Below are 26,560 nucleotides of genomic sequence, written 5' to 3' on the forward strand. Positions count from 1 at the left end.
TGAAAAGGAAATCAAGAGAGCAATCCTATTCATAATTGCAACAAATAAAATAAAATACCCAGGAATAAACTTAACCAAAGAAGCAAAAGATCTCCATGTTGATGAAAGAAATTAAAGAGGACACCAAAAATCAGAAGGTATTTTATGTTCACAGCCTGCCAGACTTAATATTGTTAAAATGTCTATACTACCCCAAGAAATGTACAGACTCAATGCAATTCCCCATCAAAATACCAATGACATTCTTTTTTTTATTTTATTTTTTATTGCATTTTAGGTTTTGGGGTACATGTGCAGAACATGCAAGACAGTTGCATAGGTACACACATGGCAGTGTGTTTTGCTTCCTTTCTCCCCTTCACCCACATTTGGCATTTCTCCCCAGGCTATCCCTCCTCAGCTCCCCCTCCCACTGGTCCTCCCCTTTCCCCCACAATAGTTCCCAGTGTTTAGTACTCCCCTCCCTGTGTCCATGTGTTCTCATTTTTCATCACCCGCCTATGAGTGAGAATATGCGGCAAAATACCAATGACATTCTTTGCAGAAATTTTTTTAAGTCCTAAAAGTTGTAGAAGATCCCAAATAGCTCAAATAATTCTGAGAAATAAAAAACTTGAAGCATTACATTACTTGACTTCAAATTATACTGCAAATTTGTAATTACCAAAATAGTATGGTGCTGGCATAAAAACAGACACATAGACCAATGGAACAGAATAGAGAACCAAGAAAAAAATTCATACATTTGCAACCAACTCATTTTCAACAAAGGTGCCAGGAACACACATTGGGGAAATGACAAGTTTGACAAGAAATGACTATTTAACAAATGGTTTTGGGAAAACTGGATATTCATTACGCAGAATAAAACTAGACCTCTATCTCTCACCATATACAAAAATCAAGTAAAAATTAAAGACCGCCAGATGCAGTGGCTCACACCTGCAGTCCCAGCACTTTGGGAGGCCGAGGCAGGTGGATCACCTCAGGTCAGGAGAGCAAGAACATCCTGGCCAACATGGTGAAAACCTGTCTCTACTAAAATACAAAATAACTAGCCTGGTATGATACCACATGCCTGTAGTCCCAGCTACTCGGGAGGCTGAGGCAGGGGAATTGCTTGAACCTGTAAGGCAGAGGTTGCTGAGCCAAAATTGCACCACTGCACTTGAGCCTGGTGACAGAGCAAGACTCCATCTCCAACAACAACAACAACAAAAAACAACTTAAATATATGACCTAAATTATGAAACTACCATTAGAAAACATTGTGGAAAAACTTTAGGACTTTGGTCTTACCAGAGATTTCTGGAATTAGACCTCAAACAGCACAGGCAATCAAAAAAAAAAATCCATACATGGGATCACACCTGTGAAAGAAAGCTTCTGTATAGCAAAGGAAACAACAGGAGGAAATATATGCAAAGTATTCAAGTGACAAGGAATTAGGAACCATAATATATAAGCAATTCAAATACCTCAATAGAAAAACAAATAATCCCATTTTTTTTTTTTTTTTTTTTAATTTTTTATTGGATTATAGGTTTTGGGGTACATGAGCAGAGCATGCAAGACAGTTGCGTAGGTACACACATGGCAGTGTGCTTTGCTTTTCTTCTCCCCTTCACCCACATTTGGCATTTCTCCCCAGGCTATCCCTCCCCACCTCCCCCTCCCACTGGCCCTCCCCTTTTCCCCCCAATAGACCCCAGTGTTTAGTACTCCCCTTTCTGTGTCCATGTGTTCTCATTTTTCATCACCCACCTATGAGTGAGAATATGCGGTGTTTCATTTTCTGTTCTTGTGTCAGTTTGCTGAGGATGATGTTTTCCAGATTCATCCATGTCCCTACAAACGACACGAACTCATCATTTCTGATTGCTGCATAATATTCCATGGTGTATATGTGCCACATTTTTCCAATCCAGTCTATTATCAATGGGCATTTGGGTTGATTCCAGGTCTTTGCTATTGTAAACAGTGCTGCAATGAACATTCGTGTACATGTGTCCTTATAGTAGAACGATTTATAGTCTTTTGGATATATACCCAGTAATGGGATTGCTGGGTCAAATGGAATTTCTATTTCTAAGGCCTTGAGGAATCGCCACACTGTCTTCCACAATGGTTGAACTAATTTACACTCCCACCAACAGTGTAAAAGTGTTCCTTTTTCTCCACATCCTCTCCAGCATCTGTTGTCTCCAGATTTTTTAATGATCGCCATTCTAACTGGCGTGAGATGGTATCTCAATGTGGTTTTGATTTGCATCTCTCTGATGACCAGTGACGATGAGCATTTTTTCATATGATTGTTGGCCTCATATATGTCTTCTTTCGTAAAGTATCTGTTCATATCCTTTGCCCACTTTTGAATGGGCTTGTTTGTTTTTTTCCTGTAAATCTGCTTGAGTTGTTTGTAAATTCTGGATATCAGCCCTTTGTCAGATGGGTAGACTGCGAAAATTTTTTCCCATTCTGTTGGTTGCCGATCCACTCTAGTGACTGTTTCTTTTGCCGTGCAGAAGCTGTGGAGTTTCATTAGGTCCCATTTGTCTATTTTGGCTTTTGTTGCCAATGCTCTTGGTGTTTTGTTCATGAAGTCCTTGCCTACTCCTATGTCCTGGATAGTTTTGCCTAGATTTCCTTCTAGGGTTTTTATGGTGCCAGGTCTTATGTTTAAGTCTTTAATCCATCTGGAGTTAATTTTAGTGTAAGGTGTCAGGAAGGGGTCCAGTTTCTGCTTTCTGCACATGGCTAGCCAGTTTTCCCAACACCATTTGTTAAACATGGAATCCTTGCCCCATTTTTTTAAATAGGCAAAAGACCTGAACAGACATCTCTTAATAGAGAATATACAAATCATCAAGAATATTTTTTAAGGCTCTGCATCACTAATTATCAGAGAAATGCAAATTAAAGCCACAATGAGATATCATGTCACCTCAGTTAAAATAGCTTATATCAAAAAGACAAAGAGTAATAGATGCTGATGAGGATGCAGACAAACGGGAATGCTCATGAACTGCTGGACTGTAAATTAGTACAGCCACTATAGAAAACAGTATGGAAGTTCCTCAAAAAAATAAAATAGAAATATCAAATCATCCAGCAAGCCCAATGCTAGATATACATTTTTTAAAAGAGGAAATCAGTATACTGAAAGAGTATCTACAATCCCATGTTTATTGTAGCACTATTCACAATAGCCATGATATACAAACCACTTAACTGTTCATCAATGGATGAATGGATAGAGAAAATGCAGTATATTAGGTTGGTTCAAAAGTAATTGTGGTTTTTGCCATTACTTTTAATAATAGATGCATAATGGAATACTATTCAGCCATAAAAGAATGAAATCCTGTCATTTGCAACAATATGAATGGTACTGAAGTATATTAGTGTTAAGTGAAATAAGCCAAGCACAGAAACACAGATATTGTATATTCTCACTCATACTTTGAATTAAAAATAATATATTGTGTATTCCAAAATAACTAGAGGAGTGGATTTGGAATGTTTCCAACACAAAGAAATGATAAATCCTTGAGCTGATGGAAATCCTAATTACCTTGATCAGATCATTACACATTGTATGATTGTATCAGAATATCACATGTACCTCATAAATACATTCAACTATTTTTTTTTTTTTTTTTGAGAAGGAGTCTCGCTCTGTCACCCAGGTTGGAATGCAGTGGTACAATCTCGGCTCACTGCAACCTTCACCTCCTGAGTTCAAGCAATTCTCCTGCTTCGGCCTCCAGAGTAGCTGGGATTATAGCACATGCCACCACGCCCATTAATTTTCTTTATTTTTAATGGAGATAGGGCTTCACCATATTGGCCAGATTGTTCTCGAATGGCTGGTCTGACATCAGGTGACCTGCCCACCTCAGCCTCCCAAAGTGCTGGGATTACAGGCATGAGCCACCATACCCAGCCAATATAACTGTTATGTACTCAAAACAATTAAAGATTAAAACACACTGCCATGTGTGTACCTATGCAACTATTATGCACGTTCTGCACATGTACCCCAAAACCTAAAATGTAATAAAAAAGAAAAAAAGATTAAAATAAAATAAAAAATTTAAGCATTATTACATGCAAACAAAAATTGCAACAGCCACCTCAACTCTCAGCAGCCACCACCCTGATCAGTCAGCAGCTACCAACATTGAGGCAAGAATCTTCACCAGCAAATGATTATGACTTGCTGAAGGATCAGATGCTCATTAGTGGTTTTTATCAGTAAGTAATTTTTAATTCAGCTATGTACATTGTTTAGACATAATGCTATCGTACACTTGATAGACTATACATAGTGCAGTGGAAACATAGGCTGACCAATTTGGAAGACTGAGGCAAGCTCATCCCTTGAGTTCAGGAGTTCAAGACTAGCCTGGAAAACATGGTGAAATCACACTATCTATAATAAAAATACAAAAAATAGCCGAGGGTGGTGGTACACACTTGTGGTCCCAGCTACTCAGAAGACTGAGGTGGGAGGATCACTTGAGACCAAGAGGCAGGGGTTGCAATAATCCGAGACCACACCACTGCACTCCAGCCTGGGTGACAGAGACTCCATCTCAAAAAGAAATAATAATAATTGGCTAAGAGTCCAAATGTGTTTTCATAGGGAATTAAACTCTCAATGAAGTTGTTTTTGTAAAATTTGTTTCAGTATTTTTTATTTCTTTCAAATGTTTTACATCTTTGGGTGGGTTAGAAGTGCAGATTTCTTACATTCATGTAACACAAGAGGTAAAGTGTGGTCTTTTAGTGTACCAGTATTTTTACATTATTACAAATGCATAATAGGTGTACATATTCATGGGGCACATGTAATATTATGATAAAAGCATGCACTGTGTAATGATAAAATCAGAGTTACTGAAGTATCCATCACCTCAAGCAGTTAGCATTCTTTTGTGTTAGAAACATTCTAATCCTAGTCTTTTAGTTATTAAGAAATATACAATAAATTTATTATTAGCTATAAACTGCCCTATTGTGATACTGAACTTATCAATTGATATTTCTTCTATCAATTGTATTTTTGAACTTAGTAACTGTACTTTCTTTGCCCTATCCTCTTTAGTAACTATATGTGGGAACTACAAATATTTGAGCTCAAAGTTTTTTGGGGTTTTTTCTTTTGAAACAGAGTTTCACTCTGTGCCCAAGCTAGAGAGCAATGGGAGCGATCCTGGCTCACTGAAACCTCACATCCTGAATTCAAGTGATTCTCCCGCCTCAGCCTCCTGAGTAACTGGGATTACAGGCATGTGCCATGATGCTCAGCTAATTTTTGTATTTTTAGCAGAGACGGGGTTTCAACATGTCAGCCAGGCTGGTCTCAAACTTCTGACCTCAGGTGATACATCCATCTCAGCCTCCCAAAGTGGTGTGATTACAGGCATGAACCACCACCCCCTACCTGAACTCAAAGTTTTTAGCATGTAATTGATTACACTGAAGTGATTTTGTGAAGCAACTCTTTTGAAATTACTTATGGAAGTGGTTTTCTGAGACAATATAGAGGTAATACAAAATGTCAGTAAACTGGACTTTGAAAAAGTGATTGAGAATTTTATATCTCATGGGTGAAATAATCAATTATGTTCTGATTTTAAAACTACTTGCTACAAAGATAGTATAAGCAGCAAAAATTGAGCAAGTTTTATATTGCCACTATAGAGAACTATGTCTAAATCTATACCTGAAATTTTGAGTAGACATTGTTTTATGTAATATTCTCTACTGATGAAGCATTTTTATACACATCATTTTGTGTTATTTATATAAATAATTAAAAATTTAATATTAAATTACTTACACGTAAAGTACTTAGAAGAGTGTGTGGCACCTAAGCATTCATACATTAGCAATTATTACTTTTATTGTTAAAATATAAAATTTATATTTGTAATCAATATATTAATGAAGTCATGTTTAATACCTACATCTCTAGCTTTATTCAGCGCCACTTCTGGTTTTTCCCTGTCCTGTATCCTGTGGAACTGGCCTTCCTTAGTTCCCCAAACGCGCTTTCTCCTGCCTCAAGACTTCGCTGTTCAACTTTCTGTTCTCATCCCCACCTTCTCCCTAAATCAGCCCCAACTTATTTTTCTAATTTTAATTTTGTTTTCTTGTGGAAGTTACACCTAATGTCTTCACCACTGTGTCAACCTATAACCACAATGAGGTCAAATTCTCTATTTTATGCTTTATAATTACTTGTACATATCTTTATATCACACTGTACACAATGGGGAAATTTTTATTCACCAGCATTTCCAAAAGATTGAGCTAGAAATACAGTTATATGAGGAAGTCAGGGACGGGGTTAAACTTCACAAGTTTACCCACCGTGAGATTCACTCATGATGTATGTAGGGTTTTAGAAAATTCGGTAACATTACAAAGAGCACAAATTCAAGGACAAACATCAGAACAAAGAATGGCAGTGTACTCTCCTCCCTCATAAACCTCTAAGTTCAATAGAATTTTGAAATCTGAAATGCTTTCTATAAAGGAATTTCTTTTGGAAAGCATATGTATATTTTATACAATTGAAGAATAGCGATAGAGGGAACCATAAAAGTCAGATTGGTAACTAAAAATCATGGGGTATGGTACCGAGCACAAAAGCCACTACACTAAAGCCCCACGGAACATTTAACCAAATACCCATGACGCAACGTCACTTCAAGGGACATTTGTGTGATAATTTCTAATCGATTTTGTGACTACTTGAGTAATACATTTCTTCTGCATTAGACTCTGAACTCCACAAGGGCAGGAGCTACTTCTATTTTCTTCATCAATATTGCCAAAGAAGATAACAAAATCCCAGAAGATAGTTGGTATTCAAGAAATTGTTTAAAATAAATACATAAATGAGTAGATAAGCCAAATTCCAGCTTTAAACTGAAAGTCTATAACATAGAAACAAATACTTGCACTATTCTGAAGCTGTTTTAAATATAATTTCCTTCAAATATCAGTATATATATTTTACTTATAAAAATCAAAGAATTTGACGGGGCCTCTATCACCCAGATGAACAAGTGATTTGTTTCTTGACAGATAATATCCTATTTATTATATGTATATATTCATATGACTGTCAGCAAATATAGGTTTATTTTAATGAAAGCTCATTCACTTTGAAATGTATTAAGACAACATTTGTAATCAACTGATTGATTTGTTTATTCTTAAGTTTGTCTAAGACAGTTATGAGCCAAGTTTGGTGGTTCACACCTATAACCCCAGTACTTTGGGAGACCAAGGTGGATAGAACACTTGAACCCAGGAATTCGAGACCAAACTGGGCAGCATGGAAAATCCTCAGCCCTACCAGAAATACAGAAAGAAAAAGAAAACTAGCCAGACATGCACCTGTAGTCCCAGTTACTCAGACGGCTAAGGCAAAAATATCACCTGAGCCAAGAGTTGGAGTTTGCAGTGAGCTATGATCACACCTCTGCACTCCAGCCTTGGCAACAGAGTAAGCGCCCATCAAAAAAAAAAAAAAAAAAAAAAAAGAATAGAAAAGACAGTTATGAAAAAAATAGCAAAATAAAATGTATCTAGAAAATGTAATTTTGACAAAGGTCATTTACCTCTCAAACGATTTGTCAAAGCAGAAAATACCCTAGCACTGAAGGCCAGAATTTGAAACTTTATGGGTCATGAGCAGCTGTTGCAATTAATCTTCATTTTCCATAGAGAGTAGGCACATCACATTTTATATTTGGGACTTAACATACTAGAACATATTCTACTATTACCAGGAGAAAATTGACTGGAAGGCAGTAAAAGTCATATCATTTTAGGCAAGTTATTTTTGGCATAGTATCTACAGTTAGATAAACATCTGAAGGCTCCACTCTGTCTTCATTGCAAAATTTGAAAATATGTAAAAGCACATAAAAATACAGAAACATCTTAATAAAAACGCCAACAAAAGGAAGAGTTATAGTAGATACAAATAGCAATTACAAAATTGAAAAGGCGTACTTATGGACAGCAGGCAAACAAAAGTTATATCCAAAATATCTACTTTTCAAAAGACAATAAGCAAACATAAAAGACCTTCTCCATTATACAAGAAAAAAGCATGTGGTAAAGCAACGTGGCCTAGTATTAGAGTGGAACGAAAACTGTTAAGAGTAGCTCTAAAACTATGAGCTTCCAATAGAGGCTTCTGAGAATTTCAGCTTCTATAAAAGATAATAAAAAGTGACTTTAAAACATGTTTAGGTGGTATGCTAATATGAAAACTGAAGAATAAGCTCTTAGCTATTACTTAAGAAATAATCCCACTAAGGAGATTCTAATGTCTTTAAGACTCTGGTGAAGGGAAAATGGTGATGTGAAGCTCAGCAAAAAACTTTGGAAAAGCTAATGTGATCACATAAAATATATTTTTTATTTAAAGGAATAAAGTACTGACAATTATTTGGGTGAAATTATATCTCAAATCTAATCATTTCTTCTCAAGGTCCAGAGAATGTTTGTAGTATGCTGTAGTCCCAGCTACTCTGGAGGCAGAGACAGGAGAATTGCTTATCCCAGGAGGCAGAGGTTGTAGTGAGCCGAGATCATGCCACTGCACTCTAGCCTGGGTGACAGAGCGAGACTCTGCCTCAAAAGAGAAAAACAAAAGAAACCACCATTAACATAAGAGTTTTTCATATGCTGTTCATCCTCCCAGAAATCTTTGCAACCCTCACTCTTCTGCTCCCAGAAATCTTTGCAACCCTCGTCATTCTCCCAAAAATCTTTGCAACCCTCATCATTCAAAAGAATGATGACTTTTCTTAAAGTCATTATAAGAAGCAAACAAGCCCATTCAAAATGGGCAAAGGATATGAACAGACACTTTACAAAAGAAGGCCAACAAACATATGAAAAAATGCTCATCATCACTGGTCATTAGAGAGATGCAAATCAAAACCACATTGAGATACCATCTCACGCCAGTTAGAATGGTGATCATTAAAAAATCTGGAGACTACAGATGCTGGAGAGGATGTGTAGAAATAGGAACACATCTACACTGCTGGTGAGAGTGTGAATTAGTTCAACGATTGTGGAAGACAGTGTGGTGATTCCTCAAGGCCTTAGAAACAGAAATTCCATTTGAGCCAGCAATCCTATTACTGGGTATATATCCAAAGGACATATAAATTGTTCTACTATAAGGACACATGTACACGAATGTTCATTGCAGCACTGTTTACAATAGCAAAGACCTGGAACCAACCCAAATGCTCATCGATGATAGACTGGACTGGGAAAATGTGGCACATATACACCATGGAATATTATGCAGCAATCAAAAATGATGAGTTCGTGTCCTTTGTAGGGACATGGATGAATCTGGAGAACATCATTCTCAGCAAACTGACACAAGAACAGAAAATGAAATACCGCATATTCTCGCTCATAGGCGGGTGATGAAAAATGAGGACACATGGACACAGAGAAGGGAGTACTACACACTGGGGTCTGTTGGAGGGAATAGGGGAGGGACAGTGGCAGGGGGAGCAGGGAAGGGATAGCCTGGGGAGAAAAGCCAAATGTAGGTGAAGGGGAGGAAGGCAGCAAAACACACTACCACGTGTGTACCTATACAACTATCTTGCATGTTCTGCACATGTACCCCAAAACCTAAATTGCAATTAAAAAAAAAGAATGACTTATACACTTGGCCTTACTTTTGAAATAATTGTCGAATATGTAATTTACATTTATTGTAGAGATTACTTGATTAGTATTTGTCTGCTTCACAAATGGTATGGACTTCACAATTTGTGAAGTATTTTTCTACTTCACAGAAAACCATTTCAGCCCAGTGTTGGATCAATAGTGTTTAGAATACCATAGTAGGCATTCAACAAATGTTTTATTAAATAAACGAATCATGGATCAGACCAGCTAAGACAAAACGATTTGTCAGAAGTTTCAATATCTCTACTATCACTAAAATGTTCATGAGAACATGAATTGATTATTTACATATAATTAAAATAAAACAATATTCCACCTGTTAGAAATTAATTTCTGACAGGGAGAAATTATTTCAGAAAATAATTTCTCTATCATTAGATTAGATTTGACTGGCCAGAAGAATCAATGAGATTTGCAGTTTACTTTGAATTATCTGTGTTACAAGAATTGGACAGGGCTTTAATCCTGCTTGTGTTATTCCACTTCTTTTTATCTCAAAAGATCTGTCTGTCTTATTGCATTCATTAGCTGCCAAAGCAAGCAACAAAGCAAAAGATTATAATAAAATTTGAGGAATAGTTTAGTACGACAAATTTATTGACAAGTGCTTGGCTTTGAAACACCAGCACAGAAATAATTCCTATATTGAGATGTATTCTATGTGACTTATAATCAACAGGAGCAGGAACAGAAATGCCCACATATAATTTCTTTATCTATTTTACTTTTGTTTTAATGTTACACATTAAGGCTTTTAGATTCAAAAATGCAAAATGCTGCTTCTGATTCTTTGGTGGATATCTCTAATACACACACACACACACACACACACATATGTAAGTATCTAACACATACATATATTGTGGATGAGAAATATATGTATTTCTCTTCTAAGATAGTTTTATTTATTTCTCTCCTAAAATAAATGGAATATTCAAAAGCTACAATTCATATCTATATTGTCTTTGAAGACTGGCATAAATGGCTTAAAATTCTAGCTTTTTACATTATTATTTGAATCATTATGAACAATTCTTTTAACCCTCAGTATACTTTTTTGTAAAACAGAAGTAATAGTATTATTCTAGTGGTTGGATTATTATGGCTATTAAGTATATATGATAGATTTAACCTATTACATACAATATGTACCATAGTTATGGTTAACGATCAATAAATTTTTCTATTATTATCTTCACCAACATAAGCACAAGAGATGAATTTTAAAGTCTTCTATTTTAAACATATGCATTTTATTTTCTTTGTAGAGTTCACATTGTTCCCTAAACTAAGGTACATTTTGATCATTATTTTTTCTTTTCTCTTTTTATAAGCTTTATTGAGGTATACTTGATATACAAAAAAATGCACATATTCAACATACTTAATGTATACATTTTGATGAGTTTGGACCAATGTGATATCATCACCACAATCAAGGTACTAAACATAATCCATCACTTTGAAAAATTTCCTTGTATTCTTATGTGTGTATATTTAGTGTGTGTGTGTGTGTGTGTGTGTGTGTGTGTGTATCTGTTAAGAACACTTAAGATCTATTCAAGTACAGAAAATAAAACACTTCATGTTCTCACTCATAGGCGGGTATTGAACAATGAGAACACATGGACATAGGGAGGGGAGCATCACACACTGAGGTCTATGGTGGGGGGCAAAGAGAGGAACAGCATGGGGTCAATGGGGAGGTTGGGGAGGGATAACATGGGAAGAAATGCCAGATGTAGGTGATGGGGGGGTGGAAGCAGCAAACCACATTACCATGTGTGTACCTATGCAACAATCCTGCATGATCTGCACATGTACCCCAGAACCTAAAGTACAATAAAAAAAAGATCTATTCTTTTCACATAATAAAGTTCATGATACTTTTTTGCTATCAATAGGAACTGTCTTATACAGCAGACCTCTAGAACTTATTAATCTTGCATTATTAAAACTTTATACCCATTGAGCCCCCAGCAACCATCATCTGTTCTATACTTTCATGAGTTTCACTCTTTTAGATACCACATATATGTGGAATCATTAAGTGAATTAAGCCAGTCACAAAGGGACAAATATGATTATTTTTTAAATATAAGTTTCATGTTTACCTAATAGCTGTTATACATAATGAATTAAGACTATTTACTTTAGATAAATCATGGCTATAGTTAATATTAAGAATATTATGTAGATAAATTTTGCAATCTCTTCTGAATATTTAATTCTGCCCAGTAGTTACAGAAGCAAAGTTATAAACATACTGATAAAATATCCTTATTTTGAAATATTTATTGTTAAGGTTGACAATTTTTGGCCTATGCCATATTCATTCTTTGATGAAAGTATTCCCTCGGAAAATTTTTCATAAATCAAAATATATGTACATAAAATGATGAAAAATAAAATTGAAACAATATAAAGATTATGTTTTATTAAATAATTTGTTTGGTACGTATTATTTTTGCTTCTGAACATTAGCTAGAATTTGGCAATTAGCCAAGCTATATCCAGTTCAAAATTGGAAGTTGCTTCTTTCAGATATATTATTACTAACTGTATTAAGTTAATAAAGCATGACTCTACTTACCATATTTACAGAGTTCCGAATTTCTCCAGAAAGTTGCCATCCAAAAGTCATATTTAAGTATACCTTAAGTATACTTTTTAGTGACTCAAATATATTTTTCTGTTACAACAAGGTTACATGTAGTTATACACATAGGCCCCATGAAGATGTTCATGATGCAGTATAAATTCAATATGAGGTATAATAGGAAAGCATAGCCTCAATCAAACTTTATTTATTAATCATTGAAAATCTGAACTTGTCTCTTGCTGCTCTTAAACAGATTTGTTGACCATATCTTTTATAGGAGTTTCTCATCTTTGCCAAGTATGTGGTATAATCCATATGATTTCTCTAGAATTATATTTTTAAAAGTTAAGCATACAGAAGATACATGAAGGTTTTGAGTTGTGAAACCAGTATTGTAAGCTCTTATTAAGTGCCTTTCCAATTCCATTCAACAGAATTTATTAATTCTAACGTGTTAGGCACAGTGTCAAACCATTAATATCTTTCACTTATATCAGAGGTCCCCAGTTCCTGGTGTCAGGGACCAGTACCAGTTCCTGGCCTGTTAGGAACCAGGCTGCACAACAGGAAGTGAGTGGTGGCTGGTGAGCTAGGAAGCTTCATCTGTATTTACTACCATTTCCCAGGGCTTGCATTACTGCCTGAGCTCCACCTCCTGTCAGGTCAGCAACATTAGATTTTCATAGGAGTGAGCCCCATGGTGAACTGCGCATGCGAGGGGTCTAGGTTCGCACTCCTTATGAGAACTTAATGCTTGATGATTTGTTACTGTCTCTCATGAATCCCAGATGAGACCATCTAGTTGCAGGAAAACAAGCTCAGGGCTCCCACTGATTCTCCATTATGGCGAGTTCTATCATTATTTTATTGGCCCCCCTGAACAGACCCCAGTGTGTGATGATCCCCTCCCTGTGTCCATGTGGTCTCATTGTTCAACACCCGCCTATGAGTGAGAACACACGGTGTTTGATTTTCTGTTCTTGAATAGATCTTAAGTGTTCTTAACAGATACACATAAACACACAAACACACACACACACACACACCAAATATACACACATAAGAACACGAGGAAATTTTTCAAAGTCATGGATTATATTGAGTACCTTGATTGTGGCAATGATATCACATTGGTCCAAACTCATGGAATCATAACAGAAATAAAGTGTGCAATAAATGTAATATCCTTGAATGATCCCTCACCCACCACCAGTCCATGGAAAAAATGATCTTGCATAAAACTGATCCTTGGTACCAAAAAGGCTGGGGACTGCTGACTTATATCTGTTGACCTTCACTTTAGCTGAAGAGATGGGAGTTCTAATTTCAATTTTACAGAATCAATGCTATGCCCATCAAGCTACCATTGACTTTCTTCACAGAACTGGAAAAAAACACCATGAACTTCATATGGAACCAAAAGAGAGCTCGCATAGCCAAGTCAATTCTAAGTAAAAAGAACACAGCAGGAGGCATCACACTACCAGATTTCAAACTATACTACAAGGCTACAGTCATCAAAACAGCATGGTACTGGTACCAAAACAGAGACATAGACCAATGGAACAAAACAGAGGCATCAGAGGCAACACAACATATCTACAACCACACAATCTTTGATAAACCTGACAAAAACAAGCAATGGGGAAAGGATTCCCTGTTTAATAAATGGTGTTGGGAAAACTGGCTAGCCATGTGCAGAAAGCAGAAACTGGACCCCTTCCTGACACCTTACACTAAAATTAACTCCAGATGGATTAAAGACTTAAACATAAGACCTGGCACCATAAAAACCCTAGAAGGAAATCTAGGCAAAACCATCCAGGACATAGGAGTAGGCAAGGACTTCATGAACAAAACACCAAAAGCATTGGCAACAAAAGCCAAAATAGACAAATGGGACCTAATCAAACTCCACAGCTTCTGCACGGCAAAAGAAACAGTCACTAGAGTGGATCGGCAACCAACAGAATGGGAAAAAATTTTTGCAGTTTACCCATCTGACAAAGGGCTGATATCCAGAATTTACAAAGAACTCAAACATATTTACAGGAAAAAAACAAACAAGCCCATTCAAAAATGGGCAAAGGATATGAACAGACACTATACAAAAGAAGACATATATGAGGCCAACAATCATATGAAAAAATGCTCATCGTCACTGGTCATCAGAGAGATGCAAATCAAAACCACATTGAGATACCATCTCACGCCAGTTAGAATGGTGATCATTAAAAAATCTGGAGACAACAGATGCTGGAGAGGATGTGGAGAAAAAGGAACACTTTTACACTGTTGGTGGGGGTGTAAATTAGTTCAACCATTGTGGAAGACAGTGTGGTGATTCCTCAAGGCCTTAGAAATAGAAATTCCATTTGACCCAGCAATCCCATTACTGCGTATATATCCAAAGGACTATAAATCGTTCTACTATAAGGACACATGCACATGAATGTTCATTGCAGCACTGTTTACAATAGCAAAGACCTGGAACCAACCCAAATGCCCATTGATGATAGACTGGATTGGGAAAATATGGCACACATACACCATGGAATATTATGCAGCAATCAGAAATGATGAGTTTGTGTCGTTTGTAGGGACATGGATGAATCTGGAGAACATCATTCTCAGCAAACTGACACAAGAACAGAAAATGAAATACTGCATATTCTCACTCATAGGCGGGTGATGAAAAATGAGAACACATGGACACAGGGAGGGGAGTACTAAACACTGGGGTCTATTGGGGGGAAAAGGAGAGTGCCAGTGGGGGGTGGGGGAGCTGGGGCGGGATAGCCTGGGGATAAATGCCAAATGTGGGTGAAGGGGAGAAAGGAAGCAAAACATACTGCCATGTGTGTACCTATGCAACTGTCTTGCATGTTCTGCACATGTACCCCAAAACCTAAAATGCAATAAAAAATTTTAAAAAAAGAATAATAAAGCTGAGGTTCAAAAAGTTTAGACAAGTGTCAGAATAGAATTTGAACCTAAATCTGACTGATTCCTAGACTATACCATGATTACCATTCTATGCTGCCTCTCCTCAAGCAAAGTCCTTATCAACTGGTTTTTCAAAAAAGCAGTAACTGTAACTGCCAAAACACCTTTGAAACTCCATTTTAAACTCTGTTAAAAAGAAAACCAACAAAATGGTTTTGTTTGTTTTTATATAGGTATATGGCTATTATTGATCCCTTAAAACCCAGACTGTCTGCCACAGCAACCAAGATTGCCATTGGAAGTATTTGGATTCTAGCATTTCTACTTGCCTTCCCTCAATGTCTTTATTCCAAAACCAAAGTCCTGCCAAGTCGTACTCTCTGCTTTGTGCAATGGCCAGAAGGTCCCAAACAACATTTCACGTAAGTTAATTTTCTATTATGATTTTCAATTCAGTATATCAAACACTTATAAAACTATAGATTAGGAGCGACAACCAAACAAATAAGACATAGACATTTCCCCCAGGGTTCATACATTATTTGGAAAAGGAAACATATAAAAATACTGTAATACTGTATGATGTATGTGGTCAATAAGTTTGTGTCAGTTACTAAGGTTTTTAATTGGAAATATGAGGATGTCTATGTGGGATGGCACTGGAGAGTTTCCTGAAGAAAGTGATAAAAGATAAAAGCAATGTGCAAAGAAAATCATGGTTGCTATTGATTGAGAAATGAGAGAGAAGGAAGAAATCAAAGCCTAAAAGTGTTGATTGCTCTTTTAAGAAGCGTAGCTGAAGGGAAGGAGCACCCTCATAGGTTATCTAATTTTATTTTGGTTTGATTTGGTTTGTGTTCTTCTACTTGTCTCTAGACAAGCAAAAAGAATTTAAAAACCCGAACATTAGATTGAAAAGGAAATAAAAATGCTATAATATACGGGAAAATTTGGTTCATATTTTAAACCCACCTTAAATAAAGCAAAAAGCAATAGTAATGTAATTGTGTACCTGGTTGCATTTTATTTTTAAATTCTAATCATTAAAATTTAATTTCAATAAAATGCTTATTTTTCCATTTTGCTGATCATTTTTCCCTTTAAAAATAACAAATGATTCAAATAATGGTTGTCTTTTAAAGCAGTCATTTTATCTACTTTTGCTCTATGCAAAGTTCAGATTTTTGAATCAAAATGTTAGGAAGCACTTATTTTAGGAAATCAGACAGCTCATGTAAACTGAGTACTATACTCTATTCATTATTATTAATACATAGGAATTGTATGATGTTATCATCTTCAAATTATTTGTTGACTGAATTGCTTCCTCACTGACTTTAAATCAATACTTAGTAATCTACTAAGAAACAGAAAGGCAAGGATATTTAAGATTCACTTTTAAAAAGCACACTGGTATGGATAAGACTGTTATAACAAACTTTTTAATTACTTTAAAGCCTTCCAAGACAATGAAAACAACAAAAAAGTTTGTGAAATTGTATTTGAGCTATTATAGTATGGCTTCCTCTCCTTTTTCTCTCTGTGTTCTTATAATTTTGATCAAAAGCTACTAAATACCAGAATTTAATTTGATAATTTACAGCAGCATACTTTTTATGTGACTACTATGTCAATATTTTTTAGCAAGTTAACAATGCAATCAAATGCACCACGACTTTGGAAAATTACATGCAAATGTCCTTACCCGATTTTTTTAAAAATTGTAGTAACTTGTGGATTCATTATGGCTCAGAGTATCTACTTACTTTCTTCCCTCCATTTGAATCAAAATCAATTTGTATATGTCTGATGTTGCAGGGGTATAGAAGACAATCCTACATAGGAGAAAATATATGCCAGTTGACTTGTTTATTCCATCCCTTCCCTTTCCTCCAATTATGCATTTAATTAGTTTAGCTCAACAATTACCAAGCAGACTACAAAGCAGTAGAAAGTCTTTCATCCTGAACATCTAGACAAGGAGAACACATGTTTAACTGAGCCCCTTCAACTCAACTATAGTTTTCATATATCAAGTAAACATTGACAAACATCAACTGGCAGAATTTGAAACATAAATACAAGTGACAATAGCATGATATTTTGATGGAATTGTGAGATGAACGTATAAAGACAATGTAGAGATAATTCTTGGAGGTTTTAATTATTATTTAAAGCTGAGCAAATTCAGTCCCTAGTATTTCTTTCCAAAAAGTTCTTCAGCATGTGTTTTTCTTATTAATTGTAGTTACCATGTTGTCGTCATTATACTGGTGTACTGTTTCCCATTGCTCATCATGGGTATCACATACACCATTGTTGGAATTACTCTCTGGGGCGGAGAAATCCCAGGAGATACCTGTGACAAGTATCATGAGCAGCTAAAGGCCAAAAGAAAGGTACTGTTCCATGTTGTTTGCCTAGCGTTTGTATAGGTATGGTATACCAGAAAGAAAAACAATCTAGTCATGGCATGTTAATATGATAAGATCTGATGCTTTACTCCTACTCTTTAATGTTTTGTTTAATTTTTTTTCTTTTTTTCTTAGGGTTTTGTATAACCTACTGTCCACATACTTTATCAGTTTGTTATAGAATAGTTACTTCTTTACAGAAGTAACTATTTGATTTCTTAAATGATTTACAGAATGATTTCTTAAAAATTAGCTTTTTTTTGTAAAGTATTCTTAATTACTCTGCTGAAATTGCTGACATTTCACTGAATTTCACTATTTCAGTTGATTGTATTTTTGCAAATCTACCTTTCTTTGTCCTTTATTGAAAAGAATGCCTCTGATATGTTCTATAATCCACTCAAAGCTTCTTTTGTCCCAGAAATGATATCTCTTCTAGAAAGTGCAATAATTTTCCAACATATATCTACCTTTCCTCCAACCCCTCTTGTCTCTCTTTATTCTTCTCTTGCTTTCTCTGTGTGTTCTTTCCCCGATAAGACATTTTATATATGTGTGCAATTAAAGGATGAGGATTATATTAATACTATTCTGTAATTTATTGAGTGACACAAAAAAGGCTGTTTCTGACCAATTTACGTGAAGCTAACAAATACTATGTCTATATTTTACTGTAATTATTTTTATTATGATTTTTTCTACTACCATTTTGCAACTAAATAAGTTAGAATTTTCATAAATTTGTGAAGTTAAAAGGAATCACATTCAGTCCTTTTTCCACAGTTGGTGTGTGCCTAATGCATCTTGGAGAGGTTTTTATCAAATATAAATGAGTCACACTGATTATGCCAATCATTATTATTTGTTCCATTTATGACTACTCACATAGTACTGCTAGCAACACATGGACATTTCCTTTAAAAATCACTCAACAATCTTAAAAATACTTAGCTACAAAAAACTCACTTAACAATGATCATTCAGGTTTTAAAAATGCAGTGTACTAAATAGATTCCATTTCAATAGTGCTTATTCTCTAATACTGACAATACTAGGCCACATCTACATACGGTTAATATTTACCATGATTTCTAGTATTTGAAAACAAAAAGAATGAGCTTTTCCAGATCAGTTTACTCATTTCAGTTTGTACAAAAATTTATCTACTGTATATGTAATTCCATTTTATTTTTCTTTCAAAAAGCTTTTCTTAAAAATAATGTGTACAAACAACCAAATGGCCTCTGGCACCTACAAAGGAAACCTAAAGTGAGGAGAGCTTCAAAAACATGGCCCTCTTACATGAACAGTATCTCTCTCCCCTTTGTAATTTCAACCCTCCTCATCTAACATCTTGCTCATGTTGAAAGATACTCTTTTCTTGGGATAATTTCTTACAGCTATGTCTTAGGTATCAACACAGTAAATAACTGACGTTACGTTCTGTGTATTTCAGAATAATTTCTCTATAATACCTGCTTAGTTTCTGTCATTTATTTCTTTCATATTAGTTTAGATTTTTTTAAACATTTCACTGTGCACTCTTAGACAAATTAAAATGAACCCAGTAATTGTAGATTACAGTTTTTCTTCATATGCATGTAATATTTTTCTTGGAAGAAATAAAAATTTAACCTGAGTATTCCTTTTATTTTTGAACTCAGAGTCCCAGAGGGAACAAAATGCAAGAGGATTTCTTTTTTAACTTTGCCTCTAAACAACTGTTAAGAGGCAAAACATTGCCTTTTGATTTCATTACTCCACAATTTCAAAGTAGAAATATTAACTCAAACTGGGAGTGTGACCCTTCTAGAATATTTTTTAAAAGTAAGACATTTTAAGTTTCCAGTTCATGTGTCTTTGTCTAGGTTTGTGTTCCAGGCTGAAATAATGCAAAATGGGTCTTTATGTCATGGACTTCTCATAATAAATCTCTTTGTCCTTGAATTTATTTTACAGTTATTGGTATGACCATTGGTATCTAGGTACTAACACTCATTGTTCAAATTAATAAAATTTTAAAATATAGCTAGCTCTTCTCTTAATTTCTTTCTCTTTATCTAAAATTAAAATACTGCTCTGGAATGGCTTAGAATACTGCTATTACTAGTAATCATGCTAGTTTTGTATTTTTCACATGATTACTTAAAACACAGAAGTTCTACCCTGGATGGGCCATTTATTCACAGGTTGTCTCCTAGAGAATATACCTTTGATATTACAGACTGGACATGAGATATTAAAAAAAAAAGCATTGGCTACATGAGTGCAAACTAATCATGACTATTGGGAAAAACAATTCTATATACTACTGTGAGCCAGTCTCTTCATAATAAAAAACTACACAAGGTGGAACAGCATGGTCAAATAGAAGCCTTCACTGATTATCACCCCAGAAGGACACCAATATAACAATTATCTACACAGAAAAATAATCATTTCATATGAAACAAAAATCTGGAAAGCTCTTACCATATCTGATTTTAACTTCATCTAGCTGAAAGAGGCACTGAATAGTGTAGGAAAGACATTCTTGCATTGCCATGGAGACCCCCATCCCATCCCCAGCAGCAGCCATGTGGCATGCAGTAAGAATTTGTACCCTTGGAAAAGAGAGCACAGCAACTGTGAGACATTGCATTGAACTCCATGCTGCCCTATCACAGCAGAAAGCAAAACTGGCCCAAATCCCGCTGATGCCTGTGCATAAAGGGAATATTTAATCTAGTCCAAGCCAGAGGGAAGTTCCCTATCCTAGGAGTCAGAAGTTGACTTCCTCTATGCCTCACCGCAGTGAGCTAAAATCCTCTGAGGCTCTAAATAAACCTTAAATGCAGTATAGGCCACAAGGACTGCAACTCCTACATGAGTCACAGTGCTGTGCTGGGCTTACAAGCAGTGGACCTGGGTGATGCAAAACCTACTGAGAAATCAGCGTGGCTGACTAAGGGAGTGTATGTACCACCTCACCACAACCCCTGGCAGCACAGCTCATGGGTTCAAAAGGGACTGCCTCCTTCCACTTGGGAAAGGAAAAGAAAGAGTAAAGAAGACTTTGTTTTGCATCTTGGATACCAGCTCAGCCATAATAAGATAGGGCACCAGTCAGAGTTATGAGGCTCCCTTTCCAGGACCTAGCTCCAGGACATTTCTAGACACAACCTGGACCAGAAGGGAACCCACTGCCTTGAAGAGAAGGATCCAGTCACAGCAAGACCCATCACCACTGACTAAAAAGCCCTTGAAAGCTTGAATAACCAGTGGCAATACCCAGGTAGAATACCGTGGGCCTTGGTTGAGCCTGAGACTTTCTAGCTTCAGGTGAGACCCAGCACATTCCCAGCTGCAGTGGCTACAGGGAAAAACACTTTCTGCTTGAGAAAAGCTAAGGGAAAAGTAAAGGGACTTTGTCTTCCATGTTAAGTACCAGCTCAGCCACAAGGAAATACAGCACAAAGTAGGCTTTTAGGATCTCTGATTCCAGGCCTTGATGCTTGGACATTTTTGGACCTATTCTGGACCAGATGGGAGCCCAGTGCCCTGAAGGCTGAATCCCAGTCCAGGCAGCATTCACCGCAAGCTGACTTAAGACACCCAGGGTCTCAAGTGAACATAGGTAGTAGTCTGGCAGTATTTCCTATAGGCCTGTGGCAGTGGTGGCCACAGGGTGAGGGACCTCTGCCTTTGGAATGAAGAGAAAAGAGGGAAAATAACTGTTTCTTGTGGTTTGAATGCCAGCTCAGCCACAGTACAATAGAATACAAGGTAGACTTCTAAGGTTTTTGACTCTAGTCTCTGACTCCCACACAGCACCTCTGGACCCACCTAGGGAGAACTCTGGACCCACCAGGACACCTCTGGACCTACCTTGGAGAACTTACCACCCTGAAGGAAAGGACATAGCCTGGCTGGCTTCACCACCTGCTCATTGAAGTATGCCAGCCTGCAAGTATAGACAGTAGCCAGGTATTGGGTGAACCCCAGTGCTGTGTTTGCTTTATGTGTGACCCAGTGCAGTCCCAGTGGCGGTGGCCACAGGCTACTTGTGTCACCCCACCCACAGCTCCAGGTGACTCAGAACATAAAACAGGATATGTTTGGAAGAAAGTGAAGGTAGAGAACAAGAGTCTCTGTCTGGAAATTCAGAGAATTCCTCTGGATCTTATCCAAGATTAACAAGGAAGTACCTCTGTGAGTCTGCAAGAACCACAGCCTTACTTGGTGTAGGGTGCCCCTTAATACAGATATGGCTTAGATCACAACACCCAAGTTCTTTTGAATATGTAGAAAGCCTTCCCAAGAAGTCTGGGTCCAAATGGGCCTAGACTCTGAAGACTACAATAAATTACAAACTCTTCAATGTCCAGACACAGACAAACATCCATGAGCGTCAAGACCATCCAGGAAAACATGACCTCATGCAATGAACTAAATCAGACACCAAGGACCAATTTTGGAGAAACAAAGATAATGGACCTTTCAGACAGAGAATTCCAAATTGTAGTTTTGAGAAAACTCAAAGAAATTCAAGATAACACAAAGAAGGAATTCAGACTTACATCAGACAAATTTAACAAAGAGAATGAAATAATTAAAAAGAATCAACAAAAGTTTCTGGAGTTGAAAAATGCAATTTATATACTGAGGAACGCATTAGTAGCAGAATTCATCAAACAGAAGAAATAATTGGTGAGCTTGAAGGCAGGCTATTTGAAAATGCACAGTAAGAAGAAACAAAAAAAAAAAAGAATAAAAAGCAGTAAAGAACACCTACAGCATCTCGAAAATAGCCTCAAAGGGGTTATGTAATATATAAAAAAAATCAAATCTAAATGGATTAAAAGCTTAAATCTAAGACCTGAAACTATGAAACTACCACATGAAAACATTGGGTAAATGATCCAGGACACTGAACTGAGCAAAGAGTCCTTGACCATTAAAATTAGAGTGTTGAACCTGAAAATCAGTATTAAAATTCTTTGGCTCCAATGAGCTTAATCTAGGAGTTAATCTATAAAATTGTACCAAGATTTAAATCACATGTATAGAACTAGTCTTTTATAAGAAAAAAAAAAATACTAGCAATGTACTAATAAAACTCTTTCTCATGTATTTTACAATTCATAGCACCTTATATACCTCATAACACAACCAAAATCATCCTTAATTTATAGTAATTGTTTTGAGTTTTACAATTCTGTATGTTAAGTACCATTGGCTTTAAGCGTGTCTATTGAAACAACAATGTGTCTCTTAAATGTAGCAAAGTATTTAACTTAAGAATCCCTATACTTTAAAGTATATTCGACTAATTTCAAAATATAGGATATCAATTGTCACACAATCCTCAAAGCCTGGGCTAAGTTTAGTTCTATTTTTTTAATGGTAATTGGTTATTAATCTTCCCAAAGCTCTCATTCAAGAAAAGTATACTATTCAATACATTACTATGATATGCAAGTTGGAAATTGAAATTATGATACTTGTATACATTTTAAGAAAATGCTTTCTTAACATTATCCTGTTTACTGAGCACATTATATTAATGCTTACATTCCAATTTGAGAATAATTTAGTATCTAGAAAAGGAAAGTGATCCTTGTAAACTTTATTCTACTTATTAGTAGATAATCAAGGATTTTGGCTACCTATTAAAACTTTGGCTACAATGCCATGTGTGAAAATCACTATTGAAACTATCTATTTAAAATTACAACAATTATACAACAAAATTTAAAACTTCTGTCTTTATTTAATAGACCATGGATTTGCATATGAAAAGTCAAATTTTAAATAGCTAGTGTTAAACTCACAAACTGACATAAAATACACTTGCAGTTTTAAAAATCTATTCTAGAATGAGAGCTCTGATAAGACTCTAAAATTTCATGAATCCCTTGCCTTGCTCCTATTCTGTACTAAAATCAAAGACTGTATATGAAGGAAATGAGTAGAAGAGCTAACAGATTTCATATTTAGAATGTTTGGTAAAAGAAATTAAATATACTCTTTTTCTTAGTCTTGCCAATATCATACTGTTTCCTAAGAAAACTATAGATATTTTCTCGAAGTCATTTGTAATGCTTCTTAGAATTCGCATCTTATTTATAGCTCACTAAATCCATATGACTACAATTTGAACTCATTCACTTTGGAAACAGAAAAGATTTGCTATCCATCTCTTCTACATAGTATTTTTATAAATAAAGACTACTTATTTCTTTCCATCTAGGGTTGAAACAGAATGTAGTGACATTCTCCTATAAAAATTTTTAAAATCCTTGGCAATGATAAAATACATCCCAAAATATAAGTGTGAGGGACACAGATGAATCTCTACTGGCATCTTGGAGCAACTATCTACAACATTGGCCTTGTGCAACATAAATGCTACAAGGCCAATGATTAATTAGCAAGATGGAGAATGAATAAATTATACTAATTAACAGCTATATTAATTGGACATAAAACATAGTATTTAAATGATTATAATTATAAAATGTATCAATAAGAAAAAAGAAATCATGTCCATATAGAGAATGGAAACAATGTGAATAGTTATACTATATCAGATCCACCTTCATTCATCAAAGGTTATTTATTACAAATTCCTACTATGGAAATGCAATAGACAAAGTCTGTGTGGAATTCAGGAAAGCTGTTTTCTAGTCTTCTGTTAGCCTTGTGAATCAGGTAAAGAAAAATGAGCTGGTTTCAAGTTGCGTTAATATTGATTCAATGCCGACCCTCCACATGTGTTGATGAAGAGAATTATCTCCACCTGAAGGAAGGGTTCTAAGGACATGCTGTAAAGCTTTGCCGTCAATACTAGCATGCTCAAATTTGATCAATACCAAAAATATCAATTCTTGGTCATGAAAGTAACTCTATGGATAGAAACAGACTATTAGATTACTGAATTAGGAACCAGGAAAGCTAAGAGCTCGATGCCATGTGTATGACAGGGTGTGCATGCAGTGCCTTGGCCCCAAGGCTAACTAGAAAGAACAAGGTCTTGGATGTGAAAGATCCTTGTATTCCAGTTCTTGCCCTCTCTGAGAGTAATCTTGGTCACATGTATTTAACTTCATTATGACTTGTTTACTGAAAATTGTGGAGGTTTAAAGAAGGTTGTAGGTAGGGACCTTTTGAAATTAAAATTTTGGTTCTAGTTCCTAGCACTGTATCTTAGACAGGAAGCACTTAGTTCAATGTGGATATTTGCCTTTTCTGGTACCATTCTGTCTTTTCCAATATGAAGAATCTCAAATTGGATGCAGACATTGATATTAATGTCTGATTCTCCTTTTTTTTTCTGTTAATTAAGAATTTGTTCAGATGGCTGTAGATTTCATCAAGATTGATAGTCAAGATAATTACATTAAAAGATAAAATCAGTTTCTAAGTGTCCTAAGGTTTCCTGTGGTTTTCTGTGCATTGATTGTAACAAGAAATAGAAATGTCGAATTTTCTGTGGCTACATTTCACCATAGCGACAACAGCAGCACCAACCACAGAGGAAATGGAGTAATTTTCCATGTTTCCATTCTCGGATTTAGGCTTTAAACTAAATCTCTTGCTCTTAGAGAATATCCATTATAGCAAGTCAAACCAAGAATTTGACAGCACATTTCTTTCTCTGTGTTGTAATATTTACATCATATTTTATGGTAGTAATCTAACTTCTGCTTAACAGTTGTTTTCCTTTACTACCTGGCTTAGTGATCAATACAAGCACATATGTAATACAGTTGTGATTTACCTATTTTTGTGTCCCTCTCTTATTTCTACATTCTCAGGACACATTTCCACTTACTTTCATGTATCTTTCCCCAATAATTTATCATAATAGTATCATTATTGTTATTAATTTTATTATTCATCATAAAATCATAATATCTCCTTTTAAAAACTAATATATTCTACTTTGTTTCTTAAAGGGATGTTATATTCTTGGTATAAAACTAACATTTTAATAGTAAGTTTTCTAGAGAAATTAAAGTCAAGAACTAGAAAAAAATTTTTTAATTTCTGTTATGTATTATGAAATATCTTCCCAAAAAAGAAAAAAAATACTGTAAGAATTTTATATAGAAATTCATTATTATTTACCAATTATTTTTCATTCTGATATTTTGAGAAAAGTTTTATTTTGACTGATGGGTCAATGAATACCATTAAACTATATCTATCTTATACATTCTGAAATTATGTAAGTATTTTAACCCAGCAGTGTATGATGAAAATGCTCACATTGGTTCTTTAAAAGAGTTGCTGTCTTAAAAGAAAAATAGCTAAAAATGAAAAAGGTCAGAAAACACCTGAAACTTCTGATGGGCTTGTATAATACTACCACATATACAATTCAACTAGTGTTTCTAATTGAAACAGTGAAGCTTAAAGAGAATGAATAGCTCTTTGCCCATTCTAGTAACTTCATCTACCCCACCACATGCTACAACTTGCATTCAGGAGAGCCTCTACATCTGAGCCGTACATTGATTGCCAGTACCACATGCTTTAAATTATTTGATGAAATATTCTTCCATCTCTCTATGTGTGGCAGTAAATTTGAAACACTTTGAAAAGCCTAGAAAAGTTTGTATGTGTTTTTTTGTGGTTTTCCAGTAATACTGGAGAAGCGGAAATTATTTCTTTTTAAAAAGATAAGAAAAGATAAACATTTAGGAGGAAATATCTAAAGCCTTTCAGTGCTTGGCAATCATTTTAAATAGTTTCTCTATGAATTATCTGTTAATACTGCTTATTCTGCAAGTACAAATTCAGGAGAGATGGAATCAGTTTCAGGCATTATGAATATCTAACAGAAAAATGAAGCTCAGCA

General features: G+C 35.5%; 1 protein-coding gene and 1 long non-coding RNA gene across 2 annotated transcripts in view; one reads left to right on the forward strand and one right to left on the reverse strand.

The window, feature by feature from the left end:
- The window catches only part of LOC144576518 (uncharacterized), an 803,862-nt gene that overhangs the window by 180,050 nt on the left and 597,252 nt on the right, over nt 1–26,560 (reverse strand). The gene's annotated exons all lie outside the window — the stretch shown is intronic.
- Nucleotides 1–26,560, forward strand: part of TACR3 (tachykinin receptor 3) — a 114,203-nt gene that overhangs the window by 34,497 nt on the left and 53,146 nt on the right. Inside the window, exons 2-3 of the mRNA XM_078367883.1 lie at nt 15,535–15,723; nt 17,550–17,700. Of these exons, the coding sequence (XP_078224009.1) occupies nt 15,535–15,723; nt 17,550–17,700 (340 nt within the window). The remainder of the gene's footprint in view (nt 1–15,534; nt 15,724–17,549; nt 17,701–26,560) is intronic.

Source organism: Callithrix jacchus, chromosome 3 (genome assembly GCF_049354715.1).
Source record: "Callithrix jacchus isolate 240 chromosome 3, calJac240_pri, whole genome shotgun sequence".
NCBI lineage: Eukaryota > Metazoa > Chordata > Mammalia > Primates > Cebidae > Callithrix > Callithrix jacchus.